Consider the following 15,653-nt stretch of genomic DNA (forward strand, 5'->3'; position numbering starts at 1 on the left):
CTTTAATTAAATTTATAAAAAAATTAGCAACCTACTAAACTTAAATTAGTTTTGTTAAATCTAGTATTAAATATATTTTGATAATATGTTTATTTTTTTTAAAATACTACTCTCTTGTTCCTAAATTGATCATCATATAAGTTTATGCACTAAGACCAAGGATAATTTAAATCATATCAATTAAGACACCGTACACACATTCTCCCATAATGCATGCATCGATTAAAATCCCATGCCAATTACATCTTAACATGCACATATTATCCCATACTGCATTAATTGTATTCCAATAAAATTCGTGCCTATGCAGTTATATGGTGATCAATTTGAGAAGTTTTGAATTTTATTACAGGATGGTCAATTTGGAAAGGAGAGAGTAATATATTTTCCAATAAACTCGGGGAAACATAAAATAATTTGACTAAAGAGAAGTCGAAAGGACTGTAATATGAAACTGTGGGACCCACCACTAAAATGACACATGCCGTTGATTGGTTGACACAGATCGGATTCGGAACAGGGAAGCTGCATCCGCAGTGTGTTGACCCACGCGACGCAGGAAACGGAAACGCGGGAGCGCGCCGAAAATCCAGGCCCCCACTAGCCCCCCCACAGGCGGGAAACGCGAAAACCACACTCTCCCCATCCCGCTGTTTTTTCACATTTTCCCCGTCTCCTCTCCTCCCTCCCATCCCGCCGCGTCGTCAGTTTTAACGCGCCCCCCGCCCCGCCTCCGTTTCAAACCCAAAATATTTCCGCCCCCTCCTCACCTCCCAAATCTTCCTTTCCCTCCTTCCTCCTCCTCCTCCTTCCCACCCAACGATTTGCCCTACTTTTTTTGCTTTCCCCCGCCGCCGCTGCGATTAGTCTCCGATCTCAACCAATCGACCAACCAAAGCCTTCCCCTCTCCATCGATTCAGCAGCCGCGGGCGAGCACGCACCAAACCGCCACCTACCGCCCCTCCCCGCGAGCGAAAACCCTAGCGCGCCCTCGCCCTCGCATGGCGGACCAGGACGGCGCCGCGGCCGTGAGCGAAGCGGAGGCCGCCCCTGTTCAGGTGAGATCCTCCGGTCTGCTTGCTTGTTTTTCTGCAGTTTCTGGGGGGAGGGGGGGGGGGGGGGTGCTTGGGGTGGGGTTTCGTCTGGTACGGCCGTTGCCAGTGGTAGCTTGCGTGGTAAGACTGGTCGCTGTTTTTTTTTTTTTGGGTTTACTCAGAACGCGGTTTTAGTCGGCGGGCTGGCTTGTCGTGTGGCGATTACTTGTGTTTACTGCTCATTTTTGCAACTCAGGATGCGATTTTAGCCAAACGTGTTTGATTTAGATGGTTTTGGAGTTTTGTGGTGCGTTTCGATTGGGTTATTGCTGTGGTTCTACCCCAATATTAAGCAGGGTACATGGCATTCGTGTGCTGGGAATCTGGTAGCAGGTAGGAGTAGCGCCTCACCACCACTTTTTATTAGTACATAATTATTGGGCAACACTAGTGACATTCATTCATGGCTAGTAGACGACAGAAATTGTGATGACTATCATGCTGCTTTCCCATTTTGTTTGTGTGCAACGTTCCGCAGTGTAGTTCAACAAACTGAAACGATGGTAATTTCGACCTGCCTTTTACCTTCTGTTTTGTCCAATTTCTGCTAGTACTTGTTACAAAAGGAAATGGTCTGTAGTTTTGGATCATCGATACATGGCTTATTTCTGACAATTGAGTTCTTAGGTTGAAACTGGTGCTGAAAGTGGGGATGCTGAAAGTGAGCAGTACCAACCATTTTTCTCCATGTGCCAGCCGATTCGCTCTGTTGTAAGATGTTAACCTGACTTCCTTGTACAAATATTTGATTACATGTGTTATCATTTCTCTTTGAAACAACATTACATGCCTTTTTTGTGGCTGCTAATTTTTTAACTTTGTCGGTTTCCTGGTTTTGCCTGCAGAGCTATTCAAATTCCTGGGATATGGTTTGTGCCCCCACAATTAAGAGTAACGAACACAATGTATACTCTTATCTATTCTTTTTTGCGATTAGCTTGTTGTCGCTCTGCTTTTGGCATAGTTAATTTAATATGCTTCTTCTCATACGCAGAGCAACTTGGATTCGATGGATGATAAATACATGCTGAGTGCACCTTGGCCTGAAAATGGGCAGCCCCAGTCTGAGGTATTTGCTAACCTTTCTAAGAATATGATTGTCCCAGTCAGTCTGTTTGGGTTCCTTAATGCTGATTTTCACCAAGTACTGTTTATTAATTTTCACTCAGAGCATTTCTGATACAGTAGATAAGAAAGCAAGTTATGTTCATGTCCTTTAATAGGTAATGAACCCACTTTAGTGCAACATCTCATGGAAAATAACAATCAATGGTATGAAGCATAAGCCTTGGTGGTTTGTTTCCCTGATCATCCCTAGGGAACTACGTGCCTGTTGTATTTTGTGCTCCGTGCTCTTATGTTTCTTCATGAAAAATACAATTGGTACTCTAATTACTTAGTATTTTGCCATTTTACTATCTTAATTTGAAGACTTGCATGTAGGGCACCGTTTTGTTGTGTGATATCATGCAGCCCTAATTTTTTGGACTGCAGGAGTTCAATTGTTAGCTTAGACCATAAAAAGTTAATGTAATCTAATTTTTTAGATTAAAAGATTGGGTGCCCAAGTGATTTTTATGTTGCAGCTAGCTATGTATTACCATGACATCCCTATACAGTCTGTTGTATCTAAAAATTTGCTAATTTTGGCTGTTTTTTTTCTTGTTCCTTTTTTTCAGAATGACATGGATTTGTTAGATGGGGATACAAATATGCAGTCTGAACCCCTCAGCACAGAGCAGCCTAGCTCCAATGTAATTTTCTATCTATTTGATCTTCTCTGGCCCTTTGTAGGCATGTGACCCAGTTATATGTTTAATGGTGCACACAATAAGCCTTGAACTGAAATATCTTATCCAACTATTCTACATAAACTGTGATAACCAGGTGCCTAGAGCTCCCTAATATTATTGTTGGTGGTGCTGCAGGATGAAATAGATATCTGGGATGGGAAAACTAAGCAAGACTCATCATCCCTTCTTGACAGCAAGCTGTACAACTCCGGCGTAAGTGGCTTCACAATCACACCTATTACTCCCTACAATAAAATGAATTGTTTTGGGGTTCGTGCAGTCAAACTTTGTAAATATTAGCTGCTAATGTGTCTCCAGCAGTATTTTAGAAACTATGCTTATACCATGGCTTAAAATTATATTATAAGTTTATAACCAAATTAACAGCCAAAGTTATGTTTTAGAGACTGTTATGTTCAAAACAGTTATGCTAATGCCATTATTTTAATCTTTCTTAAACTGAACAAATTGGATTGATAAAAATGTTTAACAGAGCGGCGCTGAACCTTGCAACATGGAGGGCCAACAATTTTCTTTGTCCTTTTCCCGCAACACTCAATCTCAATTGGTGGTATGTTTTATGCAATATCTTCAACCCTAAGACTTACGTATGCTAATGACATATTCAATAATTTTGTTATTTTTAAAATTTCTTCATATGCAGGGATCTGGTCTTGGCAATATGGGGAACACATGCTTCCTAAACTCAATTCTTCAGTGTGTCACCCATACAGTCCCACTTTTTCTCAGGCTTCGTTCCACTGATCACTGTGCTCCATGCTCATGTATGGATAGTTTCTGACAGTAATGTTTTGCTACCTGAAAAATGTGTTATCTCATTGCCATTTTTGTTTCATGATAAAAAAAACTGTTGGTCTCCTGCAGATGATAAAGATGGTTTCTGTTCATTCTGTGCTCTTAAAGAACATATTGATGAATCAATCCGAAGGTCTGGATCTGTTATAAGGCCAGTGAGGTTCAGAGATAATTTAAGGAGTATCCTTTGCTCTCGATTTTTCCTTGCAGTTTAATTTTACCACATTTGTGCACACATGCTCAGTAATATGACTTGCATTTTTGACAATCATTGGGTGTTTATGCCTGAAAATTTCAAGGTTACCCCTTATATGATTTCATAACTTCTATTTATATGCTTCCTCAGTTCTGTTTCAATTTCAATACATCTTAATATTCACTGAATATTGTGCTGAGATATATATCTTCTATTGTATCTGTCTCTGGTACTTCAAATTAGTGGTGGAGTTCCTTGACAAGATTACCCAGAATTATCATCAGATTTTAGACCAGGACAACAGGAGGATGCACATGAGTTCCTACGTTGTTTGCTGGACAACCTGGATAAGTGCACCACTGATCCCAAGCCAAAGAATAAGCCCTCATCTTTTGATGAAGAAAGTATTGTTAAGCAGGTTTTTGGAGGCCGACTAAAAAGCAAGGTATTTTACTTTGTCATCATGCTTGTTGTCTTGGCACTTAAAAGTTGCAACTGAATTCATTCTGTCTATCTAGTTGACTTGCTGTGAGTGTGGACACTGCTCGGAGACATATGAGCCCTTCTTGGATCTTAGCCTGGAGATTGATCAGGCTGATAACCTTATTGATGCCTTGGAATCTTTTACCAAGTTGGAGCGAATTGGGGATGCTGAGGACAAGCTGAACTGTGAACATTGTAATGCAAAAGTTTGTAAGAACAAGCAACTTATGCTTGATAGATCACCAGATGTCGTTGCCATTCATTTAAAGCGTTTCACCAGCCTTGATAGATCTGTTGAAAAGATTGACAAACATGTGGTGTACCCACTAGAACTTGATTTGAAGCCATTCCATTGTGATCCTGACATCAATGTGAGTTTTTCTACTATCTCTATTTTTAGCAATAGCTTTACCAAAGGCATGTTTTGATGTTTTACTTGTCCCACCTTATGCAGAAGGAGCTGAAATATGATCTTTATGGCGTTGTTGAGCATTCTGGTTCACCTAGCTATGGCCATTATGTTTGTTCTGTTCGTTCTTCACCGAGCACTTGGCATCTAATGAATGACTCCCATGTATGTGTCACAAGTTACTTGCTATTACTTTTTTTTAAATTAAAAATACTACCAGGGCTTTGCCCAGTAGTTATATATATTAAGAGCAGGATGTGTACAGATACTTGCTATTGCTTTTTAGGTTTATCATGGCATGAATCATTAACCTCTGCAAACCTTTGTTGTAGGTTGATTTGATTAGTGAGGCAAGCGCGCTGAACCAGGAAGGGTATATTCTGTTTTATATTAGGCAGGGCAAATTTCAGTGGTTTTCAAGTTTGCTGGAGCAAAAGGATGACCTGCATCCTGAAAATACGAGTGGTGCATCTCCCGTTTCAGTATTGGAGAATATAGATGTGGATTGTCCAACATCCTCTGGTGAAGCAACCAACAGTTCTGGTGATAAATTAGAGAAAGATGAAACTAGTCAATGCAAAACATCTTTCCTTGAGGAGCCAGCTAAGGGATGCCCGATTGATGCTATCAACAAGGCTGACCTAAAAGATGAAATCGTGCCATGCATATCATCTCATCACGATTGTGTGGCTATTAGGTGTCCTGGTAGTGCTGCTGACATTACCAATTTGGACAGACCCTCAACTCCTTCGCCAAAACGCAAGCGTTTCTTCTCTGATGATAATGAGTTTAATGTGTTTGAGTTTGAGGACTTCGGTGATGGTAAGTCCTACATCTTGGTTCCATTTTCTTTTGTTACCAAGTTCTCTGCAGCGGAACAGAAGTTCTTACGCACTACCCTATAACTGCACACTGAATTATTGTCTAGTTATCATACCATTGGTGTACCACTAATAGAGAGATTTTAAATTCATTGATAGACATACTGTTGCTGTGCTCTGCCAATGCTGATTACATTAGTTTTTCTTTTCTGCTAATTTATCGGGTTCATTGTCTTACATGGTACTACTGTACATTGCTTTGCTGATTATCCTTTGAAAATTGACGAGGCTGACATTTCTGCTTGTGCCATTTGCAGAAGATGAGACCCCTCTGCTTGGAAACCTTAAATTCACATCAAAAGCTAAGAAGGCTAAGGTTGAATCAGCATCTAAATCGACGAAGGGCCCTTGCATAGATAAGAACGTAACACGATTAGTAAGGAGTATGCCGTCCACTCGGAGAAAAGGCATTGTGGACTGCTTGAGCCAACTCAATGCAGAGCAGGATTCTGGAAGCTGTCCTCGGAGTCACCCTCTTGGCAAAAAGAAACTCGGCATCCCGGTTCCAATCAAATGGTAGCATGGTCCGAGTGCCGAAGCCTTTTTTTTTTTTTCCAGCTGTACATGTTAGTTTAGCATGCATTTTGTTTTATATCCAGAACCAACAAATTTTATCTGCTTGTCAACCTGTATGACCGGCTAGATGGTGATAGTGAGGTACATTTTTGCTGCCTTCTGATGTGGAATGCCTCACCTATATGTATGGAACATGCACTCGGAGTCCCACTTCATTTGTGAAAAACAGTGGCAAAGGGAAGAGACTAAAAACTGAGGAGTTTTGTGTGGGCCGGTGCCGTTCTTCTTCAACAGCGAATTATCCACCAAACGCATCCGTGTATAGGACTAGAGCGTGTGTGCGACTGACGGATTGCCCCGTCAGTTTGTCACCCAACAGCCGTGGTCCATCGCAACGATGGAGAGGTCCCAATTCAAGAACGAAACACATAATCGACAATCGAGAGCGCGCACCTGCGCGCACCCCTCACCTACCGAAGCCATTATATGGCATTTGGCAACAGAATCTCACAAAGGATCGCCTCTCAAAATCGTTATGATCGCGGCATAGCACAAAAGAGTGAAAATGACATGCAATTTGGCTGTTCACTTCCGCGCCCAAACAGACCATTTCATGGACAGATTCACAGATCACTAAGACAAGGTTCCATGAAAAACTGAATCTGGTTAGCAGTGCATATACAATGATGATAAGATCAGCTGTTCCTTCGATCTAAACAAGATGTTAAACAGAACAAATGGGTCATTTTAGCTCTGGTGGCCCATCTTGTTCCCCAGAATCATAATGTTGTGACAGTGAGGTGTCCCTTTCGCAGCACCATGCACAAAGGGTTCCACAAGTGGAGAAAGAAAGAGGGGCCCTTGCCATGTTCTGTTGCCCTTTGGCCGGCCATAAGTTGCACCGATCCAAACAAAGGCCATGGAAGCAACCAAATGCAGGATCTTCATATGTACACAGAAGGGGAGGTGAGAAGGAGTTCGCGTGCAAGTGATCAGCTACTGCTAGCTACCATTTCTGGCCCTTTGCCTTGTTGCTTCTCGTTCTTGCCCAACAATGTCGGTGTCACCGAAACAACCCCAATCAAGAACAACAGTGCTATTGATTGTTTATCATATAGGTCACTCAATGAGCTCAAGTCTCCCAAAACTATTCCAGCCTGTATTTCAGAAAAGAAAGAATAAAGCATGAGCTATGCATGAGAAGAAACTAGAATAGTATGTGAATTTGAAGCAGGTGATTTACCCTGACAGTCACATAGGCAGCTGGGATTAGTCCAATAAAGGTTGCCAGGAAGAAAATATGGTAGGGCACATCCACTATCGGCGACGCTAAATTGATGAAAGTATTGGGCAATGTTGGAGTTACTCTAAGGAAAAGCATGTAATTCAACAGCTTCTCTCTCCTTTTTGCAACCTGAGAAGAAGAAGCAAACAGCATCAGTCAGTTACAGAATCTTGACGGATATCGAATCAAAGAATCAAAATGTCGCATATCGAACATATAAAAAACATTGCCATGAACTAGAACACAGGGAGAATCCTAAGCGATATCAGCTGACTAAGATGCAGGTTAAGAAGTTACCTGCTTCTGAAAGAACCCAAGTTTGTCCGGCCACAATGAGAAGACCAACGGTTTCCCAATCAGCTTAGACAGGAAGTAGCATGAAGAAGCTCCAGCCGTGGCGGCAAAGACCACAAGGGCAACACCACCAAGCTGGCCAAAGAGTGCTCCGGCAAGGAGGGACATGAATATGGTTCCTGGGATCATGAACGTCTGCATGAAGATGTACACGGCACAATAGCCCACCAGCACCTGCACGGTGTAGTCGCTCGTGTAGTCCTCGAGATGATCCCTGCAAATTAAACGTACACAAACATTAGAAGCAGTTTAATTTGAAACATCCATTGCCCACTGAGACATCAAACAGTGTAACTGTGTAAGGTTGAACATGTGTAGAGTTTCAGACAAATTCAAGAACACAAGTTTATCTGTTTATCTGAATAGTGAAGTCTGAACAATGGTACTATTTGGCAAGTGGTGTTTAACCTAACAGAAGGCCATAGCTGAAGAGAGTTCAGATGTCAACAAAACATTGTTATGGCGTGCAGTGACCAAAAAGGCACACATGATGGAACTCGATCTGACCAATGGCCAGGTTCAAAACGCACGACAGTTACAGCTGGGCAGAAAGTAAATACCGAGAAGAAAGGATTTCATACTCCACCGGCTGCGAAAATTACGCGATTAATTACGCTTTTCAATGGATTAAGGGGACCACAGGCTGCAATGTGTATGGGCCATACTTGGACATGGATAATCAGGTCATAAATCCATGTTCTACCACTCCACTAAAAGTGGACGCCCTACTGTAGAACTCTTGCAAATTTCCTACCGTCACCGTCAGAAAAGTTTTTTCTTTTACCGATGCTTCATTTTCAGTTACAACAAAGCACTTCGTGTAGTACTACTAGACAAAGGTAACTTGTTCAAAGGAATCACTGAGACCCTTTCCAAATTTCCTTTAGAAAATATCCTCTCTAAATCAGTAGAAATCCACAGACCAAAACGAAGACTGTCTCAAAACACCCGCAAAACACACAATAGTGGACGGATTTATTATTCAGATAAGCAGGAAAAAAAAAACTACAGCTTTGCTACTACAAGTCCATTATCCAAGAATAATCCGTTACGTTCCGAAATCCAGCAACGCACCAACGCAGTTCAAGCGGAAGAACAGGATGAAATTGGTATCAACAGTAAAGATGAATAGAATCTTTATATTTGGCAAAAGTACGGAACATATACGATGCAATTTACGTACTTACATTCTATTTGAAGTTTTGAACACAAAAAATAGGATTCTTCCTACAGGTAAGTTCTAGTAAATTAGGATTCTTCACAGGTAGGTTCTAAAACATAAAAACGCACAAAAACTGCAAACTTTTGAGACAAAAAAAAAAGAGAAGCAAGTTTCTATCGAACAAGCAGTATCAGCATATGCATAGACCAGCTGAACAGTTAGAAACGGTATCGGTCGAATTACGTGAGGATTTGGAGCTCCTGGAGGTTCTTGGGCAGCTTGAGGAAGCTGTAGTCCGAATGAGGCATGGAGAGGTAGACGCCGACGAGACCCGTGGCAAAGGCGGCCGCGACGCCGGCGAGCAGTGCCGCCTCCCACACCGGGAACCTCTCCTCCCTCCCCATCTCCTCCTCTCTTTCCCCTGTAAAATCTGTGACGCTGCGCGCCGCTGGCCGTTTGGGAGGAAGAAGAGGAGAGCTGCAGAAGGGAAGAAGAGGAAAACGGAGGAGGCACAGTAGTCTCCCTTTTAATCCGGACTTCACAAATCACAACACTGTGTTTTCTCTCTCCTGTCCGCCTCTTTTTTTATGAGTTTTCTTGGTGAAACCGTTTTCTATCTCTACTTCCTTTTGGATGAGGTTTGCAAGTTTCGTATGGCTGGTGACTTTTAGCAAAACTAGATTCAGATTTTGTTTGGTTGTAATCGGCTTCCTACGAGTATTAGTTTCAGCGAACCCAGTATTTTCCACCAAGAATTTGGTGACTTGAAGCACACACCCAGTATGTTTCTTCTCCTCCTTGGTTTTGTATTAGTTTTTGTACTAGGAAAATAATATATGGATTTTTTTTGACCCCTGCTCTTTTCAGTTTTCTTTTTGGATTTTTGTCGCGGATTATTTGCTCGATGCTTCTAAAAGTACGATAATTCTTCTACTCCATCTGTCCTAAAATATAATAACTATTAGCCTTTAAAATTTGTTCTAAAATATAATAACATCTCCACCGATATTTTCTTCTCAACCAATCATAACCCTTCGCTGTTCAATTTCTCCACCTACCATCATTTCTCAACCAATTACCATTTGATTTTACATATTTTCTTAATAATCGTGTCAAACTTTAAAAATTCTTATATTTTGATATGGAGATAGTACTATGTTAGACCATTTATTCAGGAGTATCTATAAAATTTATTTCTCAAAATATTAATTTATTGCGTTAATCGAGTAAAACATATATGTTTCAAAAGGGCCTTGGGACACAAGGATTTTTGAAGTTTTTTGGGCTAATTTTAATAAAACTATCCAATTCTTACTTAAAATGATTTTTTTTCCCGCACAACAACCAGAGAAAAAATATTAAAGGAAACCTCCTTTTGTTTAGTGTTTAGCTCAATTCCCTAGCAGATTTCCATTCCCCTTTCATCGGTTCGGGCGGACGCGTGCTGTTGAAGCAAGGTGGGGTTACACTTATACTGCGACCAAACACCGGCCGTGACTCTGCCGCTCGTTTGGGTTCAGTGGCATGGAGCTTTTCGTGGCCACCCACAAAAGTTTGGTGAGTCATGAACAATTCGCCGAGATGTCCCTCGCATACAAGAGGCAGCGGTTGAGCACGCACGCCAATTGTTTGTGCTAAGTTTCTCTCTAGATTACCCCTCCGAATACGCGTAAAATTCACCTCCATAGTCGATAGCGTAATGCCCATTTTTCCCCCCTAGCTGAATACTCGGTTGTGTTTGCTTCACCGGCTCTTATTAAAGACGCAGAAACAAAACGCACGCCAGGTAGCTGAATACTCGGTTGTGTTTGCTTCAACTGAATGCACGCAACTACAACATGTCTGTGCTCACGGGGTTTTGTATCACAGGAGCGTGCCTCTGAAATCTGAACTTCTGATTCAAACTCTCGAACGGTCAAGTGGTCAAGCCTGCCTTCCAGGGTAATCTGTTGCCATTATCCCTTCGAGCAAAGGCTTTGCTGTTGCTTCGTCTTGCAGTTTATCCCAACTGCTGTTGGATTGGCATTGGCCTAGTCGTGGCGGCAAGTGTTGTGATTTTTTATTCAGAAAGGGAGATTTCAGACGAATAATCAGGTACAGTAGTTGCAAGCAATAAAATAAGATGCCTTTGCTGCATGATTCGCAGTTGTTGGAAGCTATTGTTTGTGTACGAAAATGGAGCTGAATGTAAATAATTTCTTTTATATTGGAACGTGAACCTGTAAAGAATTGCTTGGACGGAGCTTGTTTCGTTTCAGGTAGCAAGTGTACTGTGTCTTTGTTGTGGCTGTTGTTTCTTTCCTTTGCACGGCCTAAGCAGACAAACGTAACGGCTTCTGTGGCTGCTGTTTGCGAGCATGGATGCAGAGATTGCAGACAAAAATTGATAGGAACTGCTCGAAAATCACTTCGTTTATGAGGCTGGAGATCTCCGAGCAAAGAACTGTATCATTTTAAGTGGTTCCTCTCGCATGAGACTGAAGCATCACCTGAACCAATTGGCCGGAGAAGCTGGCTAGCAGCAGAAACAAGGCCCCTTCTTTTACTTACAGTAGTAACTCAGTATACTAGTATGTCCCAAAAAAAAGCCAAACCCTGGCTATGAACCTGGACACACATGTGTCCAGGATGCGTGTCCAGGTTCGTAGCTAGGATTGGACTTTTTTTTTGGGACGGAGGGGTAGTCAGTAGTACTAATCTCCATTCCGTCAGACACCACAGGGCTCGACTCTACCGACCGTTGGACAGAAACAAGAGGAAACCTGACTACCTCTGTTAATACAGTGGACCAGCTTTTGTATGGCACTACGGCTCTTGTCCCCTTGGTAGATCTCATTTCACCCAGCAGATCAGCAGTGTGCAAAAAGGACATCCCTTTTTAGCACGTGACTGCCTATACAATGTGACAGAAAATTCTACACACATCATGTGAATATCAGACCATTGATTGATGCCCTAATAACCATAACTCTCTACCATTCCTCCTCACTCTCGTGCGCCGCTGCCCGAAGATTCCCCTACCTCCTCTGCGCCACCACATCGCCGGTCGTCCTCGACGGTGCCAACGAGTCCTGCTCACCTGGCCTCCTCCTTCTCAAGCTGGCGACGGAGAGTGCCTTCGTCGTCATCTTTCCTGTCTCCAGCGGCTCCTCCCTCCCAATGCCTTCACCCTCACCTCCTAACCATGTGCCCCGCATTGTCCCTATTGCCATCACCAGCCCATCGCTTGTTGTCAAGCCTATGGCCCCGTCATCTCCTATGACCATCCCTCTAAGCTTAGGAACCTTTTCTCCTTCCCTCATCAGTCGTCCCAAACCCTAGACCCAAACTCGTTAGACCATCGTTGGACACTCCGACTCGCTATATTTTCCGTCGAACGGAGGTTAGTGATTCTGTTTTAACACCTTTGTTTCGAAAAACAAAGGGCGATGAATCAAGTTCGACAACGGGTTTTTCAACGAGTCGTACAAGGAAGGAGCTATAGGTACTCTAATATTTGTATTCTCGGTGTCATGGAATGGAAGAGAATTAAATTAATTAGGTATTGAACTTCTAATTTCCTTTAGAATCTAGACATTATTTCCCCCCTTGCTTCCGAAATAAAATAAATAGTAAAGAAACACTAATGACGACCCTTCGAGTTGACAAAATTCATAAAATTCTCCGTGAACATATTGAACAATATAATAATAAAGTAGGGATAAGAATATCGGTCGCGTAGTTTAAGTGGGGGAATGGGACTGCTTTTATTATAGATCTTGGTGAAAAAAATGTCAAGCGAATTAGTCGAATTGGTAGAAGGGACTAAGGTATTGTCCTGAATTTGGAATTAAAAAAAATGTTAGGATTGTACTAATGGGCGATGGGAGTTGGCTGCCAAATTGAGGCCGTGTTTAGTTCCAAAATAGTTTTTCAAACTTTCAACTTTTCCATCACATCAAAACTTTCCTACACACACAAACTTTCAATTTTTCCGTCACATCGTTCCAATTTCAACCAAACTTCCAATTTTGGTGTGAACTAAACACAACTTGAATGGGCAACTGGACTGTGCATCATGAGTTCATGACATGATCTTGCCATTTACTAGCGGTAGCCACAATTGAAATTCTGAAAAAAAAATGCAGACAAAGTTGAGCAAATGCCCAACCATGTTGTAGCTTCCCATCTGATTCATGGCCACATAATTTCCGCTACTTCTATAGTTCTATGTAAATAAGCGAAGGAAATGATTTTTTCTTTTGTCTTTGGTCCTCTTAGGCTCATAGTCCATAGACAAGCTCATTGGATGAGGCTAATTCTGGGATTGCCAGCGAGATCAAATTCCCTGTAGGCGACGTCGTTTTATAAGTGAATATCTAAGGATGTTGAACTATGTGGCATATTATCGGCATCATGTGAGGAATATGCCATAGGTAAAATTAGTAGGGAACTATCTTAAGACGAAAATGAAAGCGGTGCGATCCAGTCGTGAACCAGGGAAACATCAGTACATACATCATCTAATGCTGCCTGCCGTAGTGGCATCTATAAGCATCATATTCCATTATTCCTTTTGAAGCATCTCATCCTCCGTTGGAAATTTCCCTCGGCCTTTTTCACCCTCCTTTCTATCCTCAGCATTTTTAGGAATTGTGGGCCGACTTGAGTTATTGATTATCAGCAGAATAAGTTCATCAAAGGTCCCTTAACTTTACACCGAATCCGATTTTCAACCTTAAACCCCAAAATCAGATTCAGCCGGTCCCTGCACTGTCAGAACCGGTACAAACAATGTTCCTCGGCGTTTTGGAAGGCGGTTTTGGCTGACGTGGCGTCTACGTGGCAATTATATCCTGGAAAAGTAATAAAAAAGGTGGACCCACATGTCAGCTACACCCAAAAAGAAATTAAAAAGGTGGGGCCTAAGTGGGTCCCACATGTCATTCACACCCCCTCTTCTTCCTCTTTTCTCCCCAGCTCCTCTCTCTTCATCCCCCTCCCTTCTCCTCTCTCTTCTCGATGGTGAGGACGCCCGGTGGAAGTGGTGAAGGGGTGGAGGAGCGAAGCGGCGAGGTTGAGCTGGTAGCACGGCGAGCAACGAGGCAATGTAGAGGGGGCGGCGAGACCGACCACCACCGACAAGAGCGGCGAGCTGGAGGAGGAAGCCAGGGCAATAAGAGGGGGTCGGCGACGACGGTGAGTGGAGCAGATCGACGCGGGCAGCGGCGGGTCCCCCCCAAAGTAGCGTCGGCAACCGAGATCCAACAGTGGCGGCAGGGAGAAGGGCGGTGGCTGGCGGGGGGAAGGGGTGGCGTGCAGCGGTGGCCGCCGGAGGAGGAGGCCGTCCACCGCGCGCTGCTCCCTCCCCCGCTGTGGGTGATGGACCGGTCGCGCGTGTGGTGGGACCTGTGCAGCAGCGTCGACTACTCAGAGCGACTTCCGCCGCGCCGAGCTCGCCGCCGTTGTCGCCAAGGAGGACACCGCCCTTCGCGCTGCCATCCCCGTCCGCCAGCACATCACCGTATGCGTCTGGCGCCTCGCCATGGGAGAGCCACTCAACAATAGGACGCAGTGCTCCCCGTATCTCCTCCTACGGCGGCTGATGGAGAGAAGGGGCGGCGTGCGGCGGTGGCCACTGGAGGAGGAGGAGATGCGGCCATGCGGGGAGGTGTGGCGGTGGCAGTCGGAGGATGAAGCCATCCGCCACGCGCTGCTCCCCCCAGCAGTGGCAGCGGCGCGGGAATGGGGACAAGAGGGATGGCAAAAATGAGGAGGGGATCCCGCCGGCCATCACCACCGTTGGTGGTAGTGAGCTTCCCGCCCCTCTGCTCTGCCTCGCCTCACCCACGGCCCGCAGCCACGCAGCTCTGCCGATGGCAGTGACGAGGAGAGGGATGAAGAGTGGTGAGCTGGGGAGAGAGGAGGAAGAAGGGGGGTGTGAATGACATGTGGGATCCATGTGGGCCCACCTTTTTAATTTTTTTAGGTGCAGCTAACATGTGGGACCACCGTTTTTATTATTTTTTCGGGATAGAATTGCCATGTAAACACCACATCAATGCCACGTGGGACGAGGACCAAGTCAAACCAGCCACGTAGGCGCCACGTAAGCTAAAACCGCCTTTCAAACCGCTTAGGGACCTCATTTGCACCAGTTTTGACAGTTCAGAGACTGGTTGTATCTGGTTTTAGGGTTCAAGGACAAAAATCGGATTCGGTATAAAGTTAAGGGACCTCGGACAAACTTATTCCATTATCAGTACACCCCAACATCACCGGTAGTTTATATGGGCCGGATCTACCTCACATTTAAACAACAAAGAAGTCTATTATGTGTCTCACAACTATAGCCCCACTCTGATTTTCTTCCTCAATCGTAAAATGACATATAAATGTTCCTTCAACTATAAAGATCAGATCAATTTACCTCATCGGTGGCAGAGTTCAAGAGGCGATTCGATAGTCACAAATCCGCTTCAAAAATCGGAAACTGCGCCAACGGGCAGACAACGTTTGGGAAGTGGATTCGGATCCGATAACAAAATATTTCAGCACGCGCTGGATCAAACGGCCAAAAAAATCAAATGTTTTCAGTCCCCGAAAGCTAACTAGCAAAACCCAAATTTTAATTGGAACTTTCGTGCTGTCCCGACCTGGCACGTTAGTTTGTGTTTCTTAAAT

General features: G+C 43.7%; 2 protein-coding genes across 3 annotated transcripts; one reads left to right on the forward strand and one right to left on the reverse strand.

The window, feature by feature from the left end:
• Nucleotides 1-709: 709 nt before the first annotated feature.
• Nucleotides 710-6,404, forward strand: LOC127761998 (ubiquitin carboxyl-terminal hydrolase 21). Of its 2 annotated transcripts, none has more exons than XM_052286331.1 (14): nucleotides 710-1,059; nucleotides 1,723-1,806; nucleotides 1,941-2,000; nucleotides 2,090-2,164; nucleotides 2,775-2,849; nucleotides 3,024-3,101; nucleotides 3,382-3,459; nucleotides 3,553-3,673; nucleotides 3,774-3,884; nucleotides 4,173-4,345; nucleotides 4,419-4,754; nucleotides 4,838-4,957; nucleotides 5,125-5,614; nucleotides 5,931-6,404. In XM_052286331.1, the coding sequence occupies exons 1-14, from the start codon at nucleotides 1,003-1,005 to the stop codon at nucleotides 6,191-6,193; spliced, it is 2,121 nt and encodes a 706-aa protein (XP_052142291.1). In that variant the 5' UTR covers nucleotides 710-1,002; the 3' UTR covers nucleotides 6,194-6,404. The 2 variants fall into 2 exon arrangements, with proteins under 2 accessions (XP_052142291.1, XP_052142292.1); XM_052286332.1 differs by lacking the exon at nucleotides 710-1,059 and adding an exon at nucleotides 1,235-1,598.
• Nucleotides 6,405-6,817: 413 nt separating this feature from the next.
• Nucleotides 6,818-9,600, reverse strand: LOC127761999 (uncharacterized membrane protein At4g09580). The gene is made up of 4 exons (XM_052286334.1): nucleotides 9,234-9,600; nucleotides 7,772-8,042; nucleotides 7,433-7,603; nucleotides 6,818-7,346 (listed from the first exon to the last, which is right to left on the reverse strand). Exons 1-4 carry the CDS (start codon nucleotides 9,392-9,394, stop codon nucleotides 7,182-7,184), a joined length of 768 nt encoding a protein of 255 aa, XP_052142294.1. The 5' UTR covers nucleotides 9,395-9,600; the 3' UTR covers nucleotides 6,818-7,181.
• Nucleotides 9,601-15,653: the final 6,053 nt, after the last annotated feature.

This window comes from Oryza glaberrima, chromosome 2, assembly GCF_000147395.1.
Source record: "Oryza glaberrima chromosome 2, OglaRS2, whole genome shotgun sequence".
Lineage (NCBI taxonomy): Eukaryota > Viridiplantae > Streptophyta > Magnoliopsida > Poales > Poaceae > Oryza > Oryza glaberrima.